A 27698-nucleotide genomic window follows, 5' to 3' on the forward strand; every position below is an offset into this window, starting at 1 on the left:
GGGGAGGGGAGGGGAGGGGAGGAAAAGGGGAGGAGCCACATAGACCTTTAGCCAGCTGGCTTTAGCTATAGGCCATCAATCCCTACCTTTAGCTTACAGTAATGGGGCAGACTTCACACACTCAGTACATATGTGTTGAGTGTTTACTCTGAACCAAAGAGGACAGAAGTTGTAATCAACAACAAATAAAGTGTCCTGGGGGAAATGCTGCCAGACACAGAGGAGCCACCTCTGTGGGCCATCGCACTTGCTCCACTGGCTGCACACCTGCTCTGAAATCGATTTGTGGGACCAGCTTGGCCAGTGGAGTTAATCCTAGTGCTTGTCATTGACTCAGTGGGAGTGAGGTGTTCATGCAACAAAGTTGCATCATTTTCCTGAACCCACTCCACCCAGTGTTAATAGCTTCTTCCCAAACTGAATCAGCAAATCCGGGTTACTCAGACTGACCCTTCCCAACAGAGTCTGTTGGGATGGGTAAAGTAGACCATGTTGGTGGTCCTTTGGACATTTCATCCTATAACTCAGCCTCCCCACGTGCACCTGGTCATAATAATAATAACAGGTAACATTTATTGAGCACTTACTATGTTTCAAGCCCAACACCTCCACTTTATAGCTATTTGTCCGTGGATAAGTCATTTTCTGTATGAGTTTCCTGTGGCTGCTGTAACAAATGATCACAAACCTGGTGGTTTAAAACAACCTAAATTTATGCTCCCACAGTCTGGAGGCTGAAACCTGTATCACTGGGGCAAAATCAAGGTGTCGGCAGCACTGCACCCCCTCGGAGGGCTCTAGAGGAGAATCTGTCTCTGGCCTCTTCCAGCTTCTGGTGCCTCCAGGTTCCCTTGGCTTGTGGCTGCATCACTCCAGTCTCTGTCTCTAGCTTCACATGGCCTTCTCCTCTGTGTGAAGTCTCTCTCTGTCTCTCTTTTTTTCCTTTTCTTTCTTTTTTTTTCCTTTAGCCGCGCCACAAGGCTTGCAGGATCTTAGTTCCCTGACCAGGGATTGAACCCATGCCCCCTGCAGTGGAAGTGCGGAGTCTTAACCTCTGAACCGCCAGGGAAGTCCCCCGTCTCTCTCTTATGACGCCTGTGATGGCATTTAGGGCCCACTCAGATAATCCAGGATGATCTCTCCATCTCAAGGTCCTTAGTCACATCTGCAAAGACCCCTCTTCCAAATCAGGTCACATTGAGGGCCTCCAGGGATTAGCGCCTGATCTCTTTGAGGGCCATTACTGAGCCTACCACACTTCCCGTCTCTGAGCCTCAGTTATCCCACGTGTAAAATGAGGATAGTAATAATGGTAACTACCTCTCAGGGCTCATGTGGGGTTTAACGGGTTAATGTAAATCAGGCAGTTGGTGACTTGGCAGGCAGGCAGCCCTCAATGAATGGCGTGGTTATTACGAGTCGATTTCTTGAGTTATTTCTACCCAGGACTGGCAATTGTGGGGGTAATTGATTCCAGTGATGTCACATCCCCAACTGCCAGGTTTTCAGCAGGATTAAATGTGCCAAATTGGCTTTGTTGAGCCAACTCCCCTGGGTGTGAAGAGCTGCCATGCCAACCCGCCTTGCTGTTTCGCGGGGCCCGTCTGCCGCTTCTCCCTAATTAACGCAAAGGCGACACACACCAGCAGGCCCACTCCCTGCCATCCCAGGAAAACAGCACCGCATACTACAGCTAAATATTTGAACTTTTTTTTCAGTTGCTGCATGAACATAGTATTTGGGGCATGTAAACAGAACAGAGTAAAGGGAGAAATGCCACCTCATCTTCTACCTATAGGGGCAGCCTCAGGGGAAAAAATGCTATAAGGAAACCCAACCATGTCACTGACAAAAGACAGTGTCACAACAAAGTACCATTGCTATTAGTAGCTCTACCACTTCCAGCTGTGTGACCTTGGGCAAAGAATATAATCTCTCTGAGCCTTGGTTTCCTCATCTGTGAAATGGGTATCCTAATAGCCCCTCCTTCAAAGTACTGAGAATATTCAAGGAGATGGCACCTAAGAATTTAAGGATCCACCTGGGACACAGGTTGGCACTCGGTATATGTCACATGGGGATGCTGAAGGTGAGGACGTTGATGGTTCTAGAAATGCCCTCCCCAGCTCTCAGTAATTCTGGGTGGAAGTAGAGTGAAAGCACCCAGGCCCACCTCTCAGGGTACCCAGGATCTGGTCCTGACTCTTGTTGACTGGTTTCCAGACTCTACTTCCCTTTGTGAGCCTCAGTTTCCCCATGTGTTGAGTGAATGGGTCCAGCATGATGATTTCAAAAGCCCCCTTTGGTCGGGGGGAGGGATAAATTGGAAGATTGGGATTGACATACACACACTGCTATATATAAAATAGATAACTAATAGGAACCTGCTGTATAGCACAGGGAACTCTACTCAGTACTCTGTAATGGCCTATATGGGAATAGAATCTAAAAAAGAGTGGATATATCTATATGTATCACTGATTCACTTTGCTGTACACCTGACTAACACAACGTTGTAAATCAACTATACTCCAATAAAAAAATTTTAAAAATAAAATAAATAAGCTAAGCTGAGGCCATTAAAAAAAAGTCCCTTCTACCTCCTAATTCCACTAGTGGCTCTCGGGGTGTGTCCCTCACTCCTACTGCCCCCTGGCAGCTGGCTTTGCTGCAGGACCCAGGCCAGTAACTTTACTGTCCCAATGAGTGTGCAGTGGAGGCACACCTCGGTGGACAGGACGAGTGGCAAAGCTTTTCTCGGGGACAAAGGCTCCTGAAACTCAATAGAGGAGTCTGGGAACATCCCAGGTGCCTGCTCAACAGAGGTCGCACTGAATTTTTAGGAACCCATAGTGCACACTGTCCAGGTTCCGCGGGAAACCTCTCCAGCAGAGGTGTGGCCCTCTAGCCCATGTCCCCACTCCCCCCCGACTATGAGGACATAGTGCCCCACTTGCCATAGTTTCATTCACCCACTCTCTAGGTATTTATTAAGCACCCACTGTGTACCAAGCAGTAGAGCAGAGGCTGGGACACACAGCAGGAACCAGATAGCCAGGTCCCTGGCTTTCATGAAGTTCACGGTCTAGTGTGGGCAGGATGTTAATTTTTTAAATTATTTCTTTAACACTGCAGTGAACACTATGGAGGAAAAATCCAGTGTGTTCTGAGGCCAGGTGACCTGATCCAGTCAGCGGGGTTGGGGGAGGGCTTCTCAGAGGAAGGGGCATTTACACCAAGACCTGAAGGATGAGGAGAAGTTAGAAGGGGAAACAGCCTTCTAGGCAGAGGGAACAGCACAGCAGAAACACTGGCCGTGAGACTTAAAGAAAAGGCTAGTGTGCTTGGTGGAATTGGCCAGGGCCCAGACCGTGCCAGGTCCAGCGGCTTGTTCATGGTGTGGCTTCACGTGGAAGGAGAGGGGGAGCTGAGGAAGCCTCAAGGTTAAGCACAGAAGGGAGCTGCCCAACACCATCCACCAGTCACCTTGAACTTAGGAACTTAGGAAATGGAGGCTCTCTGCCATCCAGGCATGGCCAGTGGGTGCCCATGTTTGGGAAAGGCATGGAAAACACAGGACTGGCTTGAGGCCCCATCTCAGTGGACTGTGCCCAGATCTGACAGCCCAGCAGGATGGAACCGGCATGGGCTCTGGGGTGGTGAGATCTGACTTACACCATACAGGCCAACCACACTAAGCTTCAGTTTCCCCATCTGAAAAGTGGAGTTGTGATAACCCATAATTCCTAGAGACGCTGAGGACAAGGGGAAGTCACACAGGACAGTAGATGTTCAGTAAGTGCTAAGCAGCTGCTGGCCAAGTCTTCTCTTCTTTGCAGCTTCTGTTTCCACCTCCACATGCTGAGGCCACCAGCTGCTCTCAGTAGAGACACTGGCTCTGCCACTTACCTCATTTGGGCATGACCTCTCCATCTCTGGGCCTCAGCCCCCGTGTAAACAGAGGAATTTGGATGGGGTGAGCTCCACCACACTGGCCCAGGTGGTTTTCCAGCTGTGGTGACGTCAGATCCAGCAGGGGGAACTTGTCACAGAGATGTGTTTTGGGGCCTCAGCCCCCAGAGGGAGCTAGGGAAGAACCTCTGACATCCCTTCCCCAGCTGTTGTCATGGTCCAAGAATTACACTTGGATCCTAAAAGCGAGGGTCTCATACACCACCTGTTTTCTAGAAAGTGTGCCATTTGCACGTCGTGAGGCCTGTCTTCAGAAGTTCAGCCGTGGGAAACCAGCCCGAGCGCTGAAAGATCAGAGTTAAAACAACCACGTTAATCCATGCCCCTGACATACCGCCCAGAACAGCATCCTTTTGGAATTCTCTTGTGAATGTGGGCCACAGCTGACTGCCAACCTGCCTGGGGAAAGGAGTGTTTGAAGAGTTATTTTGTTTTCTTGTGGTTTCTCTTGCCAATAACACACGGAAATATCCATACCCACAGTGTGATGTGTGCTGCAGAATGACGATGATGATGATCTATATTCCATGACCTGACTTTTTACATTAAAAAGTTGAAACAGAAAAAAAAAATCACACGTTGAGATGGTTGCACAATATTATGAATATACTTAATGCCACTGAATTGTACACTTAAAAATGGTTAAAATGTTGATTTTTATGTGTATTTTACCCCCAAAAAAGTCATGTATTAAAACAAAAAGAATTGTACTTTGAGCAATGCTGCTCTAGACAAGTCTGTGTATGGGAGTACTTCCTGCTGACTGAAAAATTATTTAAGCAACAAGACTCTATTTTACCTTCTAAAAAGGAATCTCATTGTATGTATAGATCACGTTTTCTGTATCCATTAACAACTCTGTACTGTACACGTAAAGATGTTTTAAGAGGGTAGATCTCAGGTTGTATGCTGTTTTACCATAAAAACTAGTAAAAAGAAAAATCTTAAAAGAAAAAAAAAGGAATCCCAAGCTATGGGGTGGGGTCCCACTTGGTGGATTAATTCCATATTTGACATCACCATCAAGGACCAGATTCTTCTGTTCCTGCCCTGCGAAGGTCATGGTCAGCTGTGTCAGGGGCTTCCTCCCGGAGAGGAGGGCCGCAGCAGTACCACAGGTCTCCCACAGACCCAGTAAAACCACCCCTACCCCCAGGAGATGTGCCCTTAAATGTCATTGGGCAGGACTGGGCCCCAAGCCCACCGCCAGCCCAGTCAAGGGCATGGCTCCATCATAGCTGACTTAGACAAATCAGGATTTACTCCTGAACCACACGCAGAGAGGAGTAGACACCCCACCCCAATCAGTGTGCAGCTCAAGCAGGGAAACTGGGAGAATGGCTATGTGTTTATCAACTGGTGGTGAGCAAATTAGTACAGGCAGATCTCACTCTATTGCGCTTCACAGATACTGTGTTCTATACAAATGGAAGGTTTGTGGCAACCCTGTGTCAAGTGAGTCTGTTGGTGTCATTTTTCCAACAGACTTTGCTCATTTCATGTCTCTGTGTCACCAAGACACTGGTAATTCTCACAATATTTCAAACTTTTCCATTATTATTATATTTGTTATGGTCATCTGTGACCAGTGATCTGTTTTTTGTTTCTCGGGGTTTCTTTTTTTGGCCGCACTTCGGCGAAGCATGTGGGATCTTAGTTCCCAACTAGGGATCAAACCCGCGCCCCCAGCATTGGAAGTGCAGTCTTAACCACTGGACTGCCAGGGAAGTCCCTGATCGGTGATCTTTGATGTGAGTGTTGCAAAAAGATCATGACATGCTGAGGCTCAGATGATGGTTGGCATTTTTTATCAATAAAGTATTTATTTTATTTATTTATTTTTTGGCTGTGTTGGGTTTCTTTGCTGCGCACCAGCTTTAGTTATGGCGAGCGGGGGCTACACTTCATCACAGTGTGTGGGCTTCTCATGGCGGTGGCTTCTCTTGTTGCGGAGCACGGGCTCTAGGCGTGTGGGCTTCAGTAGTTGTAACTTGTTGGCTCAGCAGTTGTGGCTCTCGGGCTCTAGAGCACAGGCTCAGTAGTTGTGGCACAAGGGCTTAGTTGCTCCGTGGCACATGGGATCTTCCCGGACCAGGGCTCGAACCCGTGTCCCCTGCATTGGCAGGCGGATTCTTAACCACTGCGCCACCACGGAAGTCCCAATAAAGTTTTTTTGTTTTTTTGGTTTTTCTGCGGTTTGCGGGCCTCTCACCGTTGTGGCCTCTCGTGTTGCGGAGCACAGGCTCCGGACGCACAGGCTCAGCGGCCATGGCTCACGGGCCCAGCCGCTCCGCGGCATGTGGGGTCTTCCCATACCGGGGCATGAACCCGCATCCCCTGAATTGGCAGGCGGACTCTCAACCACTGCGCCACCAGGGAAGCCCCAATAAAGTATTTTTAAATTAAGGTGTGTGTATTGTTTGTTTAGACATAATGCTGTTGCACAATTAATAGACTACAGTATAGTGTAAATGTAACTTACATATGCATGGAAACTAAGAAATCTGTGTGACTCATTTTATTGTGGTATTTGCTTTATTGTGGGGGTCTGGAACTGAACCTGCAATATCTCCAAGGTCTGCCTGTAACAGTTTCTCAGCTCTTTCCCTTAGGAGAAAGGGAACTAAACCCAGCACTTGAGCAGGCGCTATGCAGAAAACTGTCGGCATTAAGGCAATTATAACACGAACAGGTATCACTTGTCAAGTGCTAATCATGTGTCCAGCACTGGGTTGAGGCAGCTGTTAAACAAACCAGCACTACTATCCCCATTTTACAGGTGAGAAAATTGAAGCTCAGAGATACGAAATAATTCAGTGCTAGTCAAACAATTGAGTGCTAATAAAACACAAAACTGGGGCTCTGAGAGGCAGCCCCATAGCCCCAGGGTCTTTGAGCTCACCTGTCTGCTTCTGCATCCTTGTCTTAGGGAGGGTAGGGAGCCCAGCTCAGCAGAGAAACCAGGGTGGTTGATGTCGAAACGCTGTGAAAACCCAGCGTAGGTAAATGTGCCTTGGCATCGCCACCTGCTGATTAAGTGAGGGCATTGCATGGCCTCCAGCACTGTCACGTTTCAGCTAATAGGGAGCTGCTCCCGTGTCATCATGCCACCTCCCCATTCCTGTTTTCTCCTCCCATGCCAGGACACCCAAAGACAAGTCCAAGAACAGCCCCAAGGAATGGTGCGCTGGCCCAGGGCCCAGTGTGTGCAGCGTTCACCTCGATGGTTGCCTGCCAAGGCTTTCTCTCCTAGTCCCCTGTGGGCCGTAGTCATCAAACTGTCACTAAATATTGAATATTGCTGAACTCTTTATATGGCCCAGCTGGCCCACATCTGCTGGCCTCTTTTAAGAGCTGCATCTACAAGTCACAAGCTGCTGGAAAAGCAGACTGAAAAGAGATTTACAAGCTCTGGAGGTTGGGTGTAAATCCTGACTCTTGTCGTCCTTGCCGTGTGACCTCAAGAGAGTTGCTTGAGATCTCAGTCTCAGCTTCCTCATCTGCAAAATGCAGGCAGGAACCTCACATGTTAGAGGGAAGCTTAAACAAGAAACTACATCTAAAAGCATCTGACACATGGTAGGTATTCAAACAATGTTAGTCCCTTTATGTTTTTCTTTTTGTTGTCTTTCAATACCATCTTTCCCTTTTTCTTTTGGAGAAAAAGAAGGGACTCAAGTTGGGGGGAATCTACTCATTCATTCTCAACGAATATTTATTAAGTGCCTCCATTGTGCCAGGCACTGGAGCCACAGCAGGGAAGGTAATGATCCCTACCCTCTCGGTGCTTCAGAGTGTTCAGGACCTGGAATCAGACAGAGCTGGGTTCAAGTCCTGGCTCTACCACCTACAAGCTGTGGTTCCTTGGGCAAGTGCCATCCCAGAAGAAGAGGCCCAGAGGCTATGGCCTGGGGCCTCAGGCTTCCAGGACCAGGCCAGTCAAGCCCTAGGCCCTTGATCCCAGTAGTGGAGCTTGTTTGCTCCTTTAAGGCTATTATACAGATGAGGCAACTGAGGCCCAGAGAGTGGAAGGCCCTTGCCCAAGAGGCACAAAATCAGGACCTGAAGGCAAGTCTCCCACAACACAATTCACATGTTTCTAAAGTTCCTACCACACTCAAGGAGGCCCATCAACAAGTATTTATTTATTGGGCTCTTTTGTTGTGTGGGCAGCTCTGGCTGGGTTGATCAGAGTGGGTGGCTGCTTCCCTTCTCCACTGGGGACACAATATGGAAGAGTGGCCATGACCTTGGCCAAAGGGGTTGGGACCAATCGGAGGCTGACCCTAGGGAATCTCACGCATGAGGCAGGGCAGATGCTGAGTAAATATGTGTCAAGTAAAGGGGGATGTAAGAGACAGTGCTCACCTGAGTAAAGGGGGATGTGAGAGACAGTGCTCACCTGAGATGCTCACCTGAGCTCACCTGAGGTGCTCTGCTGTTTGGCCCTCTCCATTTAAACCTTCATTTCCTCTCACAAGGGCAACCCTAGAAAGCAGCCCCGATGGTATTCTTTTTAAAAGCTAAACTGAGGCACAGTAAAATTTTCAAGACTTACTGATTTGAATCAGGCAGCACCAAAGAAAAGGTGGTCGGGAGCGCTCCACTGGCAGAATCTAGGAGAGAGGTTTTTAGAAAGAAGATGTGAAAGCAAGGAAATCATTTGATTGGCTATTGCTTAAGGGGTTGCCTTGTTTGGGAACGCCTAGCTGGCTGTTGGTGATTGGTAAGTTTCATTTTCTCGGATTCAAGTGCATTGGCTCTGGCCTCGGTTTAGGTTGGCTTGCATAGGCTACAGAGGCATCAGGGCCTCCCCAGTCTCACGGCCTCCTTTTTCAATTACTTTAACATTCTCATTTCACAGACGAGGACACTGAGGCACAGAGTGATGAAATGACCTGTCCAAGACCACATGACTAGCGTGGTGGAGGTTGCAGCAGAGGCCACACTGTTCAACCGGACATTATGCTGCATCCAGGAAAACAGAGAATGGAATAAAGGGAGGAAGGAATGAAGGAGAGAGTAAATGAAGACAAGAATGGGAAAATGAAAAGAGCATGAATCAAAGAGCGGATGTTTTCATTTTTTTAACGGAATAGTTGATACATAAGATAATACACGTAACACTTGCGAATTATAAAACACACTAAGAGAATGAACAGACTTGAACCCACCACTATCCTAAGACAATAGAAAGTTACCAATAACTCGTCCCTACTGACGCCAGCGGTTCTGCGAGCTGGCTGCACGTCGAAAGCACCTGGGGGGCTTAGACAACCACTGATACCCTCAGGGAGCTTGATGGGATTTGTCTGGAGTTTGGTTTGGACATCTGGATTTTTAAGAGCTCCCGAGATGATTCTCATGCGCAGCCAGGTTTGAGAACCACTGGCTTATAATCACCTCCCCTATCATATCCCTCTGATTTCCCCCCATCCTCACCTTTATCCTGAATTTGGTGTAGTGAATGGATTCTTTTCCTCTTTCCTTGCCTGTTTCTAGGACTAGCGACGTTTGCGATTGAGCTCCCGCCCATCACGCGGGGGCACCAGAGAAAAACACAGCCTTCTTTTTCCTCTCTGCGCGTCTAGTAATCGCGCTGCAGGAGGCTTGGCCCTCGCGGCGCTCCGTCGCCGACCCGTTGCCCCGGCAACGAGCAGGGAAACGGCCGGCGTAGGTGCAGCTCTGCCCGGAAGGGTTGCAGCGGGCTGGGCCGGGCTCGGTTGGGACATGCTGCAGCTCGGGCCGGGACAGCCTTCGAAAATTCCGGGGCGCAGAGAAACGTAAGTCGGGGGTTTGGGCTCGGCCGGGGGCCGGCTTTGAGGCCGGGACCCTCAGAGCCCCGCTGCAGTCGGTTCCGCGCTGGCGGGAAGCGCGCCCGCCGTCGCCGGACGCGATCGCAGGGAGCCCGGGGGTTCGGCTTCCCGTTCTCACTCTGCTTCCCGCGCGCTCTGGGTCCGACACTTTCCTCTGTAACCGCTTTTGTTACAGAGGGATGCGACTTTTTCAGGGAGCAGCCCAGCTTGTTGGTGGCAGATCCGGGACCGGAATCTTAAGTTTTCTGACTCCTGGTGCAAAGATCTATCCGCGGGCGGCTCACAGGGCAAGGAAAACAGTTTGTCAAGCCTGCCACAGTCTGAAGACAGATCATAAACTGGCAGCCTCAGGCTAACCTCGGCCCATAGACGCAGATCATTTTCCTTCGGGATCGGAGGACTCTGAGTGTGCTTATTCAACAGAAGCTCCTTAAGCATTGTCACAGCCAAGCACTGTGTAGACCTTGCACATAGGGCAGCTTTTGGACCAGGGGAAAAGGTGTCCGGAGTGAGACTGGTTCTGCTTTCAAGTTTCCAGCTGTGTCCCCAGATTACTCCTTGACCCATGCAAATTGATTCCTCTCTCTGGGTGGTGGTTTCTCCATCCGTAAGATGACGGATCTCCCTCCATGCTAATCCAGAACACTTCCAGATGTGACACCTGGATTGGGCCACTCTCTGCGGGTTGCCGAAGCCAGGGCATGTTGGTCCCAACAGGCAGCCTCTTGCAGTCTACAGAGCCCGGGCACTCATCTCAGACTAACATGAATTAGGATCCCAGCTCTTTTATAAATTTCCTCCACTTCCTGGTTTTGTGATCTTGAGCAAGTCATTTTACCTCTTTGAACTTAAGTTTTCTCACCTGCCAAAAAATGGGCCGATAGTAACAATGAAAAAGATCGTATATGTCAAGGGCTTGGCACACACAAGTATTCCTTAAATTATTATCTATGTTACCTTAGGCAGAGCATAGAAGTCCCCAGTGTGCTTGTCCAGCGTTGCCAGGACTGGTTCTCTGTCTCTGTCTGCAGTGCCCTTCATGATGTCTGGCTCACAGCCCAGTGCAGTCCACGCTTATTTAAGTAGATGATTTGCAGTCCTGATGACAAGTCATTTTTAAAATACTGGTGCCTGGGGGCCTACACTAAGACTTTTTGATTTAACTAGTCTGGCGTGGGGCCCAGGCTCTACCAGGCGATTCCAGTGTTCAGCCAAGGGGTGAGGATCACGCATTAAAGGGATGAGGGGTTGCAGCAGGCTCATTCTCTTACCACTGCTGTTCTCCTCAGATGGCACTCCCCACGCTGCCCTCCTCCTGGTGCAGCCGGAGGCTCCCGGATCAGCAGGCTGCACGACAGCAACGCCGGGAGCAGGAGGCCCAGCTTCGGCAGCAGTGGGATCAGAACAGCCGCTACTTCAAGGTGTCTGACATCTGCAGCTCCAAACAGGCAGAATGGAGCTCCAAGGCCTCCTACCAGAGGAGGTAATTGTGTGGTGACCACCATCAGTTAGGGTTGAGGGCCACTTGCTGTCAGGAGATGTGACCTTAAGGACCTGGGGGAGTGTGGCTGGACAGCATGGATTACCTGCACAGTGATGTCTTTCCAACTGGAAATTGAAAGAAAGATCATCAGTGAAGTAACGAATTCGCACTGAAAAAGATAAAATGAGAAATGTATGTAGAATGTGGAAGTCTCCTTCGTAACCCCATACCCCCAGGAGAGAACCACAATGAACTGTCTGGTGCATATCCTCCCATACTCTTCTCCATTTGTGTTTGTGTGTAAATATATATACACATATACACCCATTTTCTGTAGAAATGCATGTAAAAACATTGAAGTTAAAAGCATAGGTTTTAGGGGCTTCCCTGGTGGCGCAGTGGTTGAGAGTCCTCCTGCTGATGCAGGGGACACGGGTTCGTGCCCTGGTCCAGGAAGATCCCACGTGCCGCGGAGCGTCTGGGCCCGTAAGCCATGGCCGCTGAGCCTGCGCGTCCGGAGCCTGTGTTCCGCGACGGGAGAGGCCACAACAGTGAGAGGCCCGCGTACCGCAAAAAAAAAGCATAGGTTTTGGAGTCAGACAGACCTAGATAGAAACCCTGACTGTGTCACTTGCTGTATGAATGAGCTCAGTTTCCTCATCAGTGAAGTGGGGCTAAAACAGAACCTACTTTATAGGATTTATGTGATGATTAATATAAGACCGTCCGGGTATGTAGTACCTGGTACACGGTAACTGCTCAAATAATATTAGCTGGTACCGTTAGCACGCGCATATATAAGCCCATTATACATTTTCTTCTTGCAAAAACAAGATTCTATTATGCGTAGTGGTTCTGTCACCTCTGTTCACTTTGGCTGGAAGAAACCTTCCCGGGTCACCACATTCTGTCTGCCTCAGCCTCTGTCACCCACACAACCAGCCACGTGTTCCCTGTGCGGCTGTAGCACATCTGGTTGATGGTGGCTCCTTCTTACCCAGCATGTACGCCTACCAGCGGGAGAAGATGAAGGAGGAGGGGAGGAAGCGTCTGGAGGCCCGACGGCAGAGACTCAGGCAGCTTCTGGCGGAGGAGCAGGACCTGCTGGCCAGAGAACTGGAGGAGCTGAGGCTGAGCATGAACTTGAGGGAAAGAAGAATCCGGGAGCAGCACAGGAATCTGAAGTCAGCCCGAGAGGAGCAAAGGAAACTGGTAAGTAGCTTTTTAGGAGGCTGCAGAGCGGGAGTCCCCAGCCTGTCAGTGATGCCACGTGGGGTCCCCTCGGGGGCTCTGACCTGTTAAGACCACACTTCACTCCAGAGCCAGTCGGGAAAAGTGCTTACTCTGAGTTGTTCTTTATGTGTGTTTTCCATGAGTCATCTCTATTCTCTTTGGCCCCTTAATCATTACATCTGAGTCCTTTTTCTTTATTCTAGTTCTCTGGTCCCACAAAGGGCTGGGAGTGGTATATTTTATCTTCCAAAGTAGTCGTGTGCGATGGTGAGCCCCAGAACTCTGTTTTTAAGCCTGTTGTATATTTTGAAACAGATCTTTAGTATCTAGGACCCATCTGTAGCATCAGATTTGGGCCCCCTTTTGACACCATTATAAGAGTCATTTGTCAGCACTGTGTGCTTCCAATCAGGTGTCTGGCTCCCAGCGCCGTGGGTGTGAGGCATGTGGGAGGTCTGAAGGGCAGGCACAGTGCCGGGTGCTAGTGGAGGAGCTCTTAGCCTGAGCTGACTTCTATTGTGGGTTATCCAAAATGTGGACAGATTGGAAAAGTGACATCAGGCTTCCCTCTTTGTGTTTTCTTGACAGATTGCTGAACAGCTTTTGCATGAACACTGGAAAAAGAACAACCCCAAACTTCGAGAGGTGAAAACCAAGGAGATCCTTCTGTTGATTTGCCTAAGTAGATGAAGTCATGTTTCCCGTCTTGTTTCTAAGCTTGCATCTTGTGCTGGGGTGAAACAGAGATCACTCCAGCCACCTTGAAAAGAAGCCCCACACAGAAGATCTGGGTCATTCGGTTAACAGCTACAAGTGGCTGTGAGGTTGGGACGTCTGATAGGGAGGGGGGACCCCAAGGGCAGAGGCTGTGTAGGCAGAAGGGGCCACCTTGGACGGCCTCATACGGTCTTCCCCTGGAAGTGCTGGGGAGCGCCTGCGTGATTTTAAGCAGGGGTGCAACAGGGTCCCAGCTGCATTTTGGGGAGCAGCAGCTTTGGCAGTAATGTCGAGGTGGGGGGGAAGGGGTGATGTCAATTGAGGGGTTGCTGCCGCAGCCCAGGCAAGTAATGGTAAAGGTCAGAACTGGGGTGGCAGGAGAAAGGGGGACAAATCCACAGGCTTCGGGGCAAGGAGAGAGTGGGGCGTCTTGGCTGGGGTGACATCACTCAGCAGAGATTGGGCTAGAGGGAGAGAATCCCATGAAGGATATAATTAATTAGTTTCAGTGTATAGTTTGTGTATCCACTTGGTGTGTTCACTTGTGTGCTCATAACTTCATGTAGAAATTGCCAGTCACAAGTACTAGAGCGTCTGGCTGCTCTGCAGTGCTGTGCGGTTAGCACTAAACCCGGGAGGACTCCTCTCCCCAGCCATTTGTAGATTTCAGTGGCTCCTCCAAAGTCATGTACTCAGATGTTTATTCAGAACATTCAAGTTAGTTGCAAAGGTTTACATGTGTGAGCTGAGGAAGAAATTTAAAACTTTTATAAACAATTTCCCAAACAAAAGCTTTTGGACAGTGATACAATTCATTTTCTGATCCAAAAGATTGTTTAAACCCAAATCTCTTATTAATTACCCTAAATTTGTTGCATCTATTGATACAGGTAGTGCTTGTTTTTACAGCTGCTCTTTTGCAGAGGGAGTACTGGGGAGCCAGGCCAAAGGTTGAGTCTGTTCCTCATCCAGCTTCTGCCCTGGGGCCTGGCAGGCTTTAGACCTACCAGGGTGGCCTTTGAGATTAGATTTCCATTTCAGTGTCTGCTGACCTGTTCCGGCTCAGCCCCAAGGGTACTGGAAGAAAAGTTTGTTACTTTTCTCCAATTCTTGACATGGTTTAGAATTGACTGGTCCTTTGGTTTTCTAATTGACTTGTAATCAGACTGTATATGTTGGGGTCACCATGCACTTACTTATAAGACACCTGGCCACATTCCAGGCCATGACACTGTACTCGGCAGTGAATATGTGTCCAATGAATCAGTTAGGAAGTTTATTCTCTGCCTTCTCGTCCTCAGATTGAATTGGAACTTCACAAGAAACATGTGATAAACTCTTGGGAAACACAGAAAGAGGAAAAAAAACAGGTGTGGTATGTGTTGGGAGACTGTCTCCATGTCTTTTTTTTTTTTTTTTTGCGGTACGTGGGCCTCTCACTGTTGTGGCCTCTCCCGTGGCGGAGCACAGGCTCAGCGGCCATGGCTCACGGGCCCAGCCGCTCCGCGGCATGTGGGATCTTCCCGGGCCAGGGCACGAACCCGTGTCCCCTGCATCGGCAGGCGGACTCTCAACCACTGCGCCATCAGGGAAGCCCTGTGTCCATGTCTTTGAATTTGTTTCTTGTTTTCAATGTTAATGACTCCAATACAGGAATAGACTTTTTCTCGGTTTACTTAACACATGTTAAAACTGAACGTTTGCTGCTCTTATGCAGACAAGAATCCTACGTGATCACTCCCAGGGGCAGAGTAAGACAAGGCGTCCAGGGCTGGTTGATGGTAGACGCAACATGCATCCTTAAAGGTTGTTTCTGTTGCAGCACCCTCTTTTGATGTGATTTACGTCATAAGTCTCAACCTTGGTTTATAGCAGCAACTCTGGGGATAAAAGTCCACACCTCCGTGGACCCATTGCTTCACCTCTGGGTTCATTTTGGAAAGTGTTTTGTTGACTTGTGGAGGGGAAGGAACCCTGGTGTTCTTGAGCCCCTCCTCTGTACCAGGCACTGTGCTGAGAGCCTCCCCAGCTTCGTCTCTGAGGGCAGCACCACTCCCGTGGTTCCCACAGTGAGAATCGAGCCCAGGAAGATGCACCTTTGCGTGGGCCACACAGCTGATAAGTGCGTGGCCTCCTCGGGTACAGACGTGTTGGAATGAGGAACGGGCCCTGAGGCCTGCTGACCGGTGGTGGGGAGCTGGGTCTTTGCCAGCTCCATGCTACAGATACTCACCCCCAGGTCCCTTTGGCTCCATGCAGCAAGAAGCCGCCGAAGAGGAAAAGGAAAAACGGTATGAAAATGAATATGAAACGGCCCGACGGGAAGCACTGGAACGGATGAAAGCAGAAGAGGAGAGGAGGCAACTGGAGGGTAAACTGCAGGCAGACGCGCTGCGCCAGCAGATGGAGGAGCTGAAGGTGAAGGAGATGGAGGTGAGGGCAAGCCCCGGCGCCAGGGCCTCCTTGCTCGCAGCTCCTTCTTGTTAGGAAACGGGCGTTTAAAAAGCTGCGCTAAACAGAGACCATATCCAGGGGGGCGATTCTAAGAAGGGAAACAACGCTGGGCTCTCCTTCTGACATGTGCTCCCACCTGTGGTTCTTTCTGTGCCCAGATTCTAGAGTGTCAACCGTCAGGAGATAACACGCGTCCCCTCCGACGTGTGTAGAGAGGCCTGCTGTCTGAGAGCCTCCCGAGTACTTGGATTTCAAGTGCTCTTAGTAGACTTGACTTAGTCTGATGATCCAGCACACAGCTCTCGCGGGAGACTAGCAGTTGGGGGGTCTCAAGGCATAAACCATGAGGATCTTTGGTCCTGGAAGCTGTTTTGAGAATACTGTGCACAGTTGCTCTGAGGGGCTAGATCTTCTCATGCAGGCGAGGGGAGCACTCCCCCCTTCCCCAGGCCAGAATGATTCAAGAACTAGATCCTTTGTGCCCACTATGTATTCTAAGTGCCGAGCACTGGGCTGGCTGCTAGGGATACAGCTGGGAGCTGTATCGGGTCAGGGAGACAGATGTTTAGTTACAATAGGCTTGGAAAGTGCAGGGCCCTGTGGGAGCACGGGGCAGGGGTTCATCCTTGTTGGCAGGGTTGGGAAGGCCCAGCAAGATGAATGAGTGAGCTGGGCCAAGGGGCTCAGAGCCCCGGAGGTGGAAGGGGATCCTGGCACCAGGTGGCCAGGCCACCCTTGTTGCGTCGTGTCTGCTGAGGGATGAAGGAACTCTGATTCTCATGCACTTACCTGGGCTTACCATCTTGTACCCATAGGCCACCAAACTAAAGAAGGAGCAGGAGAATCTGCTGAAGCAGCGCTGGGAGCTGGAGAGGCTGGAGGAAGAGCGGAAGCAGATGGCAGCCTTGTGGCAGAAGGCGGAGCTGGGGTGCGTGTGAGAAGGACCCCCAACCGCTTGCCTGCCTTTCCGAAGCGGGCGAGCCTCTCACTTTCTCAGACGTGCAGTGGTAACCCTGAAACCGAACGGGATACAATCTGCAGAAAGCAGCTGTCTAACCTCTGCTTAATTCTTTAGGAAACACTGAAGGCAACCCATATTTTCTCATTTCTAGACGCTGTTTGAGACATCAGTATAACGTGCAGCTCAACAGACGTACACAGCAGATCCAAGAGGAACTGGTAAATCTGAAGGGACAGCCTGGCGTTTCTTTCACTTTCTTTTGAAAAGCATGTTTTCCATTGCTTAGTAATGGGTGCGTTCTCATAAGAAAACACCAAGTGAGATCCCCCCTTGACCAGCAGCCCCCGCAATCCCTGCCCCTCCCAGAGGTGTCTGTTTGGGTGTACATCTTTCTAGATATGCAGTTGACCCCTGAACCACGTGGGGGTTAGGGGTGCTGACCCCCACGGAGTTGAAAACCCACGTACTGCTCTCTCTGCCTCAAAAACGAATTGATAAATGACCCACTGAAGGGCAGGAAGCTAAAACAGTTTGGTTAGAATCAGGACTCAAACCCTCGTTCATTTCAGTCTACCTACGGTACTCTCTAGTCAAACACTTTTCCCACACTTAGTTAATTTAAAGATCTGTAAAATAAAAATACTAGTATATTTATTGAAAAAAATCTGTAAGTGGACTCACACAGTTCAAACCCATGTTGTTCAGGAATCAACTGTATTTACATACACACACATACAGGGAAGTGGTGAGTTTGGGGGGTTTTCAGTTTCATTTTTAAATGTACTTGAAGTGGCATTGCACAGCATAGTACCTAAGAGTACACCTCAGGCTTCCAGACCAGTGTTCTTAGACTGAGCTTGTTCTTTTTGACTAGCTGCTCGGTATTCCTTGCAAGTATTTTGATGGGCTCCCTCACTGAGACCAGACAGGAGAGTTGCTTTCCCACCCCAGTCGCTTTCCTCTTACGGAACAGCTGCAGTGAGCACTTTGTGCATATATCTCTGTGCATTTGTGTCTCTGTAGCTTATATCCTGTGAAGTGGAATTGCTGGCAAATTGTGTTCTAAAAAGCTGTGCTACCAGCTGTGTCCGAGGGCAGAGATGAGCGTGTGGTGGCAGAGGGTCTCTCCCTGTGGGCAGAGAAAAGCTCCTGGGCCTCTGTGGCGTCTAAATCATCCCTACGTGATCACACCCTGCCTGCTCTGGAAACAGCCCATGTCTTCCCAGAACGCCTGCTTTCAGTGCCGAGGGGCTGGCAGAGCTGAGGCTGTTGCTACTGCAGGGCTGGGCACCGTGCCCACTGCGCTTCCTCGTCCTTCCTCTAGGAGGCAGACAGGCGCATCCTGCAGGCGCTGCTGAAGGAGGAGGACGAGACCCAGCGTGTGCACCTGGCCCGGAGGGAGCAGGCCCAGGCCGATGTGGCCTGGATGAAGCGGGTCATCGAGGAGCAGCTGCAACTGGAGAGGGCGCGGGAGGCGGAGCTGCAGATGCTGTTGAGGTGAGAGGTGGCATCCCGGCCTCTACTTGCACCTCGATCCCCGCAGGTCAGCAGGTCGCTGTGAGGGTTGTCTGCTGTAGATGAAACTCCCATCCTTGTTCCTCTGTCCATCATTCGTGAGGAGCACATCTTTGCTAGTGGACCTGGCTTGTGGGGTGTTTCCCTCGGGTTATTTAAGGTGGAAGCCGTTAGGGTTTAGAGTAAGGATCTGTTCATCTGAGATCTTAGAAACTTGAAAGGAAATGGTTATAAATTATGGAGACATTGAATGCTTCTTAGGTCTATATGAATGGGTCTGGATCCTAAAACTTAATCTGGTAGATTGAAGTACTGGAATAACAAGTAACACTTACTGAGCACTTACCGTGTGCCAGACACTGTGCTAAGTGCTTTACGGTCCTCCTCCTGTTTAATCCTGACATCCAGCCCAGTGCTGGGGTCACAGGGTACTTGGGTCACGGGGAGTCGAGGCAGTCACTCACTTGCCCCAGGCCACAGGGCGAGCTAGAGTGACCGCAGGAACATGGTGACAGAGCTCAGGCACTGGCATGCCCCTCCTCTTCTCCAGCCCCAATGGTTTCATTCACTTCAGTGTTTAAATGTCCTGGATGCATGTCTTCACCAGTGCTTTTTGTAAGGAGATGGAGTGTTAAAAAAGGGAACTTAAAGTGCTTACGATAGTAATACTTTCTGTGAAGTTGTCCTTCCCTGTAATCTGCTGGAAGTTTATTTGGAGGTCGGCTGCACAGAAGGTGTGTGCTACCTGGTGCCTTGGAGCCCTGTTGGTTCTCTTCTACCACCGGTGGTGGTAAGGATCCAGCTGTCATCCTCTCTGTGTCTCCCTAGGGAGGAGGCTAAGGAAATGTGGGAAAAGAGAGAGGCAGAGTGGGCCCGCGAGAGGAGTGCTCGAGACCGGCTGATGAGCGAGGTAATCCGGGAGTGGGCGCAGGTGGCCGGGCGGGTGTCGGGTTGGTGACCACGTGCTGACCCTGCCAAATGTTCTGGGAACAGAGTCCCCTCTGGGCATTTTCAGTGGACTTTCAATATCATTATAAAAGTAATATACGCTTACTAGGAAAAAATTCAGTACAGAAAAGTAAAAAGTAAAAAAACAGTCACCATCTACATCATCTACACAGCCACTATTTATTTCCTTCTACACTTCTGTTTCTATGGATAATGTTTTTTCTACATACTATACTGAGCTATTTGATTTCAATCATTTTATTATACTATTATATCTTCTTTGTAAATGTCATTTTGATGGCTGTGTAATATATCTTGTGGGGATACAGTAGTTTGTTTTTCCGTTTCCTTTTGTGGATCCATTTTTTTTCTGATTTTGAGCTGTTATATATTACTGCGGTGAACATCTTGGTGCAGAAGCCTTTTCCACATTTAGGATTTTTTTCTTGGAGTGCAAAACCAGAAGTAGACTAAGGAACATGACTGTTTTATTTGTCATATATAACTAGTGCATTATAAGACACACACCAATTCAAAGGAAATCTTTTGGGGGAAAAAAGGTCTTTATTATCCATATATTGGAAGTTATCTTAAAGTGGTTTAAAATGGAAATTATATTCTGTGCATGCCAGCATGCTACATTTTAGAACCCATGGGAAATCCGGTCTCAACTGGTGCTTTTTCACTTTTGTGAATACCAGATACTCTCCAGCATCTTTTTATTTTTTTTCCCCCATTTAAAATGTTCCTCCTCTTTGTGGCCACTTTACATGTCCCCCCCCAGAGAGCATGACTGTTGGGTATGGCAGGTGGCTTCCTGCTGTTCCTGGTTCCCAAGTCCTGACCATCATGTGGACATAATCCTGCTCTCGCCAAGAATCAAACACAGCAGGTTTCTGCTGCTTTGAGCAGTAAATTTAAATCCACAAGGTTGGTGGGATGACCCAGACTCTGCCTCTGGCCATCTACGTGGCTTGTGATTTCTTACTTTTTCTAGAACTCACTGATAGGGAGTGAGAGTCACCTTGTTGCTATGTGTCTGTGCCCTGGGGACGGAGCTCCATCGCTGCCTGCTTTGATCTCTTTGGTGCTCGGCTGTCTCCATGCGCACAGTCCACGTGCACTCTGTGTGCGATGGGGACGCGTGGGAAATGTGGCCGATTGTTTGGACCGATCCCGTAGTCTGGGCTTGCCTTCCTCTTGGTGTATTTGGGCCTGAGGCTGAGGGTTAGGCTGGGTCTGGTCTCCATGTAGCTGCAGCTGCAGACTGTCCATGGCTGGTAGAACAGGCATCTGTTAAAGTCTAACCAAAATCTTCCCTCTTCCTTTCCGCTGAGGATAGGTTCTGACAGGAAGACAAAAACAAATACAGGAAAAGATTGAACAAAACCGACGGGAGCAAGAGGAATCCCTGAGACACAGAGAGCAACTTATTCGAGATCTTGAGGAGGCCAGAGAGTCAGCTCATCGTGAGAAAAAGGAGAGCGAAGAACTGAAATCGGCCAGGAAGCAGGAGCTGGAAGCCCAGGTGGGGCTGAGCCCTGGGATGAACGCACGGGCAGCAGGCCCTGCTGAGGTTCCTGCACCATCATGGCACGGGGTTCAGGGACCCTTGACTTATTTCCACAGCCTGGCCTGGACCTTGTCCGGGAAGCCCACGTTTGGGAGCTCAGAGCATCCCTTTTCATTTCCCACTGGAACCCTGACCCTCCTGGTTGTAGCTCCAGCCCCGCTCCGGGTCCTCTGTCTCCTGTGGGAACAAGGCTGCTGTTACTGTTCCTTGCCTCTTTCCTGGCTGCATCTGCAAGCACCTGGCTCACTGGCCACAAGTCTCTTTTTATTCAATTCAGTACCTAATAGTTAACACAGAAGGATCTTCCCAACACGTGGCTACGTCCAGAGCTTTTTACAAGGTGCATTTTACCACACACATAACCTCTCCAGTACCATGGTACCATTCAGTACCATGAATGTCCTTCCCATGAGGGCACTGCCACCACTAGTGCTGAGCGCTGATGCTCCAGTGGGGGGACCTGAGCCTCTCCCTCTGGATCAGAGGCAGGGTTCTGCCCTGTGGCCCGTCCCGGGTGACTTTGCTCTCGGTGGCCAGGTTGCAGAGCGCCAGCTGCAGGCGTGGGAAGCGGACCAGCAGGAAGAGGAGGAGGAAGAAGAGGCGAGGCAGGCAGAGCAGCTCACAGACGCCCTGCTGCAGCAGGAGGCGAAGATGATGACCGAGCAGGGCTACCGGCCCAAGGTAGGGAGCGCAGCGGACGGCGCTACTGCTGTGCTGCTCAGCCTGGCCCTGCTCTCCCAGACTGGCTTACAGCCCAGGGCGCAGGGCTGCTTCCCAGCAGCTCAGATTCTTCCTTGCTCCTCTTCTCGTGTGTTTCTTCCTTTCTCGACTGGTAGGGAACCTTGACACAGCGTCTGTTTCAGTCCTTCATTGGACCTCAAACAGCCCTTGTGGCAACTTTGCTCTGGCTTGGGCCGCTGCCCAAGGACTGAGGTCCTGACTGCTGAGCTGCGTGCCTGGCCACCCTGTTCGGGATAGAGAACAATCCAAGAAGAGCTTTGCCGTGGCTGGTGAGAGGTGAAGGCGCAGTGGTGCTGGGTCCTAACTGTCCAGACAGCAGAGCCCAGCTGACCAGGGTGACCAGGGGCTTGTTTCCCTTCCTCTCCTGCCCTCGGCACCTGCGGTTACCCATCCCTGTCATCTAATCCTCTCCTTCCTTCTTTCCCTGCCTCACGAACTACTTGAGTGACCCCCGATGCGGGGCATTGGGGGATCACAGACAAGCAGAGGCTGTCACCCCTGCTTCAAGGGAGCTGATGACTAAAGCACCCAGGAACTGACTGAGGGCTCAGCAGGCGTGTCGCCTTTGTCCCTCCTTTAACAGGGCCACTCTGGCGTTCTAACAGAGAGGCCAGCTCCTCTGTGGTCAGAAACTCTGGGAAGCTGATGAAACAGAGCAGGTACCACACCTGCTGCAGAACGTCAGTGTCCTAACTGGCCAGGGATCTCAAGGCGCAGGGAACAGCATTTTCTAAACTTACTCCATCATGGATCAGTGAGTGTCTCAGATCGAGGTCTCAAAGAGCCACGTGAAATGTTACTTAGGGCTGGTACTTAAAAAAAAAAGAGGGCCTCATTTAGGGCCTAGGGTTAAAGACTTCTCAGCTCTAAATGAAAATAGCCATTTATACTGTGCTTGTAGCTGTTTCTTAAAATGAGATTAATTTCCAGCGCTCCAAAGACTGCTGACCTAATCAGTCTTATGTTTTCTTTCTCTTCACAGCCTTATGGACATCCCAGAATCGCTTGGAACTGACTCTGTTGATACTGTAAGCACAGAGAGCAAGGCTGGTGAGGCCTCTGACATGCAGCCGCCAGACCGTTTTACGTGTTCTGTTCCAGCGTTTGGGTCACTGTAAAATAGTTCAGCGAGCCTGTTCAGTTCCACAGTTAAACAGAGAGAGGGTCTGGCCAGACTTTAAGCTGTGATGGATTTGCAGCATGCAGCAGGAGGCCCTTTCCTGCCTTCCTTATCCTAGAAAGGGGCTTCATAGTTAACACATTGACAGTGCTGTCACAGTCTTGTAATATGTTGATAAATAATGTAGATTCTAAGTCAATGCTCAGAGTTACACGTTGTGTTCCATGACAGGATACATGGTTTCCTGTTGTCTCACCCCTAATTGTCAACCTCCAGTGAGGACTCCAGCTAGAGATAGAGAAATTTTTCAGTTTTTAAAATTGCCATTTAAATTTAACTCTTCTATTGAAAACAAATTTGTGGGTCTTGGTACAGTTTATTAATTTCAGGATTTATTAATTTAGTTGTCCCAAAAGGATCACATCTTGTTTTATGGAAGAAAAGAACTATGAACCCTGAGACAGTCTGATGTCATCCATGGATGCTTTCTAAAAAGGTGGTGATAAATGAGTCTTTCCTCCTTAAAGAAGCATTTTGGTAGAATTTCCATAGAGCATTGCGTGGGGGCAGGGGGCGATGATCCCAATGTGTATGTAACTGAGCCTCAAAAAGGGACCTCAGAGGGGCTTCCCTGGTGGCGCAGTGGTTGAGAGTCTGCCTGCCGATGCAGGGGACAGGGGTTCATGCCCTGGTCCGGGAAGATCCCACATGCAGCAGAGCGGCTAGGCCCGTGAGCCATGGCCGCTGAGCCTGTGCGTCCGGAGCCTGTGCTCCGCAACGGGAGAGGCCACAACAGTGAGAGGCCCGCGTACCGCAAAAAAAAGAGAAAAAAAAAAGGGGACCTCAGAAGGTCACCTGGTTGGCTAACCTTTTGGCATGACACCTTGGACCTCTAGTGTCTTGGGAAGGGCTCAGCTATATGCAGGCTTCTGGGATTTATGTGCCCAGAGGAAGGGGCACTGAACCTGAAAAAACGAAATCAGACTCAACCACAGATCGGCCAAAAATCTGTCTTCCCACTGTTCTATCAATGTGACATAGTCCTAGATTTATCTCTATAAATAGCTGTAAGTTCCTTGCAGCAATAATCGTATTTTTATGACTTGTATTTTTTTTCATGTTCCTCCTCTGAGGTTTCAGTTTTCATTACATTGTGTTCAAGATTCCATATCTCAGTAAATTACAGCTAATTACAGGGCTGGGTTCCAGGTTATTAAAACAGTTTATTAAAAAATCCCGAGTCTAAGGGCTGCATTGCCTTTCACTTCCATTGTGCTGTAAAAACAAATTGAGCTGCGAACTGTATCCTTAATCTGTTTTTCACTTTCTTGTCTTACATTTCTTTGGATATGATCCCCTGAGCACCACTGTCATTATGTGTGCTCATATTTACTTCCCTTCTTTCAGGTGTTCATTAGTTGTGAAATAAAGTTCTGGTTTGACAGCATTGCTTCCAAGCTTTGTCATTGTTGCTTTTATTAATTGCTGCAAAGTGGGTTGTATAGAATGATAGGTTTTTTTGTTTTTGTTTGTTTTTTTGTGGTACGCGGGCCTCTCACCGTTGTGGCCTCTCCTGCTGCGGAGCACAGGCTCCGGACGCGCAGGCTCAGTGGCCATGGCTCACGGGCCTAGCCGCTCCGCGGCATGTGGGATCTTCCCGGACTGGGGCACGAACCCGCGTCTCCTGCATCGGCAGGCGGACTCTCAACCACTGCGCCACCAGGGAAGCCCAGAATGATAGGTTTTTACTGATTTAATCCACATCTCTTACAGGTTTGAATATTTTCTATGGTCACATTTTCTAGGTTATATTCATTTTTCTTGTGAAAGTGGTATTGTCTCTCATTTCCATTGGAGCCTCTCCTAAGTAGGCTACAGGGAATTATTAGCAGTCATACATTGTCCAAGCTCCAGGACAGAATCGATGTGGACAGAATTTTTTTTTTTCCGCCACGCCACGCGGCTTGTGGGATCTTAGTTCCCCGACCAGGGATTGAACCTGGGCCCTCAGTGAAAGCCCAGAATCCTAATCACTGGACCACCAGGGAATTCCCCCAGATTATCTGTCTTTTTGTTTTTTTGGCCATGCTGCATGGCTTGTAGGTTTACTGAATATTTCTTATTTCTTTGAGTTTTTTGTTTTTGAAGCCTGGCAGGAATCTTATTAGCATTAAAGATTACATTATATTGGTTCTACACACTAATATATTTAACTGTTTCCATTCTAAACTAGGCCTCAATCTTTGTTTCCAGATTTAGAGATTCCACTGTCTTACTGTTTCTGGAATAGCACATACTCTTCTTAGCTCTTATCTATTGATTGTGTTGTAGTTATATACGTACACATATATTGGTTTTATTGTTTTAAGCACCTTTTTCTACTGACTGTAAAATTAATAATTTATAGACATTCTATAGCAGATTCTTCTACAAGGTTCAATTCCTTTAGAACAGATGGTGTTGAAGCCATTCCTAACATGTTCTGTGTGTAAACGATTCTCACTCTTTTTGCTCCCTCAGCACATATCCTGTTTAGGGTGGATGCTCTGTGAGGCCTGGGGAAGTTAAAAAGCTGAACAAGAACAGGCACAGGAATCAAACAAGTGCATGGATAAGCAGGAGTCACTGGCGGGCACAGAGCCAGTTGTAACTCGTGGGACTGAAGGAACCATGTGTGCCATAAATATATTCAGTATATCCACATTTCCTTATGAATATAATGAATATTTTTTCACAATCTGGGTTTTTAGGTAGTTTTCAGTCTTCATAAAATATAAAGCATCATTATAATGCCTTCAAAAGCATTAACGTCAGCAGTGCCTGCTGACCTTGCCGAACTTCAGCCGTGAAGCTACCTGGAATTTTATTTTATGGAGTTTGACATTGTCATGTCTTCATTTTAGAGGGTTTTTTACTTTCTGACTTAATGTTATGATCACTCAGAAGTTCTAAAAGGTAGAAAAAAAAATCTACCTCAAAGGATATAAGCATGTGATTTTTTTTTTTTTTTTTTTTTTGTGGTACACGGGCCTCTCACTGTTGTGGCCTCTCCTGTTGCGGAGCACAGGCTCCGGACGCACAGGCTCAGCGGCCATGGCTCATGGGCCCAGCCGCTCCGCGGCATGTGGGATCTTCCCAGACTGGGGCACGAACCCGCGTCCCCTGCATCGGCAGGCAGACTCTCAACCACTGCGCCACCAGAGAAGCCCAGCATGTGATTTTTTAAGTTAATTTTTTATTAAGACTTTATACATAAGTATTTCATTTTTGGGGTGCTAATATAAATGGTATTAATGATGGTATTATTATTTATTCATTCTCATTTGGCTTCTAATTTTTTTCTTTTAAAAATGGTGTTTCTTGGACTTCCCTGGCAGTCCAGTGGCTAAGACTCAGTGCTTCCAGTGCAGGGGGCACAGGTTCACTCCCTGGTCGGGGAACTAAGATCCCACATGCCATGTGGCAAGGCCAGAAAGTAAATAATAAAAATAGTGTTTCTATAAACATATGGACACATAACTTATGTTGCACACATTCAAGATTATCTCTGGCTAGATAGCTAGAAGAACTATTTCAGCCTTACAGTGATGATGATGGGAAAGCCTTGTTTTATGTTGTGACACTGTCCTTGTAGGGCTTTGGCACTCTTTCTCTCATTTTGGTTATTAGCTGACCTAAAAGACTTCTCTTTTGCTCATTTTTTTCCCCCTAAACACCCAATCCTCCATTTCTATGCAGAAACAATTATGGTAGAGAACATTGCCGTGTTGAGAGTTCCCCATGTGTGCGATTAACCAAGCCGTGTGGCACTGTCATTCATGCTGCTGACTTGTCACTCCTGAGACAAACTGAACAGCCTGGCTTACAGTTACCATACACATTCTTGACGATACAAGCGGGGTTCTTTGGGCACCTGTGCAGAGTTGCTTTGGCCTCTGCCAGCCTGTCAGGCCCAGGCAGCACACAGGCCCTTCCTACATGATGTGAGCCAGGTCCCTGGCATCCAGTGCCATGTACACATCGATAACTCCTGGATCTGTATCTCTGGTCCTGACTCCTATATCTGCTAGCGCTCTGACATCTCCACTATATGTCCCAAAGATGCCTCAAATTCAGCACAACAAGAATAATCAAAAGATCTCTCCTAAACTCCCATCATTAAACGAAAAAACAGCAACAGCCATCTGGCCCTCCTGTGGCGTTCTCAGATAAGTGAATGGCATCACCATCCACCTGCCCGCTGCAGGAGCCATACCCCAGGGCACTGAGTCCTGCTACTTTGACCTGAAATCGCTGAGTCCATCCAGTTTGCTCCCTCTCACCACCATCTATCTTTCATCCCTACCACTGACTTCTGCCTGAAGTCACCCATCCACCTCACTTTTCTCTCCATCCTGCAGATCTTTTACAAACACACACCTGAAATGAAAATCTTCCACTGTCTTCAATGGTGTCCCTCTGCATTTAGGACCAAGACCCAAATCCTCCCCTGGCCTACCAGGCCCCACAGTGGCTAGCCCTCCAGGAGCCCTCCCTAAATGCACCAAGCTGCCCCCTAGCCCAGGAACATAAGTAACAATCAGACTGGAACAAAGATGTTCCTCACAGCATTAGTTAGAATAGCAAAAACTGATAACCTATATGTCCAACACGAGGAGGCTGTTTGAGTTTGGGGTATTATACAGTGAATTAAAATGAAATGGAATGCTTAAAATTTTCTGAAAATTCTGGAGAAATGTTCATGCTGTGTTAAAAAGCTGATCAAAAGCAATAGCTACGTAACTTCATTTTTAAGGAAACATACTATTACTTTGTGGGTATTTCTCAAAGTTGGGATAATGGGTATTTCTCATTTTGGGTGCTTTTCTATATTTTCCACAGAGAACATTTATAACCTTTGAAATGAGGGGAAAATGTTATTAAAAAAACAAAGAAAAAGGCAAATACTAGATAATTAACAAAACTACAAGATAAACCCAAACTAAATAACCCAGCCTCTATTCCTTAAGGAGGTATTTCCTACCCTCTGGCAGGAAAAATTAAGGACCCATTTCCAAATATGGGTGTGGAAGGTTTCTGGTCAGGACACAGTCCTACGGTGGGTTCTGGGGCCCCTCCCCATGACCTCGGTCTCTGAACAACTTGGATGGGTATTACGCTGAGTG

The 27698-nt window shown here is 48.7% G+C and overlaps 2 protein-coding genes and 1 long non-coding RNA gene across 4 annotated transcripts in view; 1 reads left to right on the plus strand and 2 right to left on the minus strand.

Moving 5' to 3' along the window:
* Positions 1–6288: 6288 nt before the first annotated feature.
* On the minus strand, positions 6289–9541 carry LOC113629769 (uncharacterized). The gene is made up of 4 exons (XR_003436688.1): positions 9415–9541; positions 8531–8588; positions 6875–7001; positions 6289–6336 (listed from the first exon to the last, which is right to left on the minus strand). It is a non-coding gene; the product is annotated as an uncharacterized LOC113629769 (long non-coding RNA).
* Positions 9542–9614: 73 nt separating this feature from the next.
* TCHP (trichoplein keratin filament binding) lies at positions 9615–25243 on the plus strand. Of its 2 annotated transcripts, XM_027124536.1 has the most exons (14): positions 9615–9755; positions 11078–11271; positions 12273–12483; positions 13093–13149; positions 14523–14591; positions 15481–15654; positions 16491–16603; positions 16788–16854; positions 17961–18133; positions 18980–19061; positions 20442–20627; positions 21210–21353; positions 22396–22459; positions 25054–25243. In XM_027124536.1, the coding sequence occupies exons 2-13, from the start codon at positions 11078–11080 to the stop codon at positions 22426–22428; spliced, it is 1503 nt and encodes a 500-aa protein (XP_026980337.1). In that variant the 5' UTR covers positions 9615–9755; the 3' UTR covers positions 22429–22459; positions 25054–25243. The 2 variants fall into 2 exon arrangements, with proteins under 2 accessions (XP_026980337.1, XP_026980336.1); XM_027124535.1 differs by lacking the exon at positions 25054–25243 and having other exon boundaries at positions 22396–23116.
* GIT2 (GIT ArfGAP 2) overlaps positions 20080–27698 on the minus strand; it is a 62057-nt gene continuing 54438 nt past the window's right edge. Inside the window, exon 23 of the transcript XR_003436687.1 lies at positions 20080–20444. The gene's annotated coding sequence lies outside the window, so the exon portion shown is untranslated. The remainder of the gene's footprint in view (positions 20445–27698) is intronic.

The sequence above is a fragment of the Aethalodelphis obliquidens genome, unplaced genomic scaffold (genome assembly GCF_003676395.1).
Source record: "Aethalodelphis obliquidens isolate GAN/ISIS:26980383/991018 unplaced genomic scaffold, ASM367639v1 scaffold28, whole genome shotgun sequence".
NCBI lineage: Eukaryota > Metazoa > Chordata > Mammalia > Artiodactyla > Delphinidae > Aethalodelphis > Aethalodelphis obliquidens.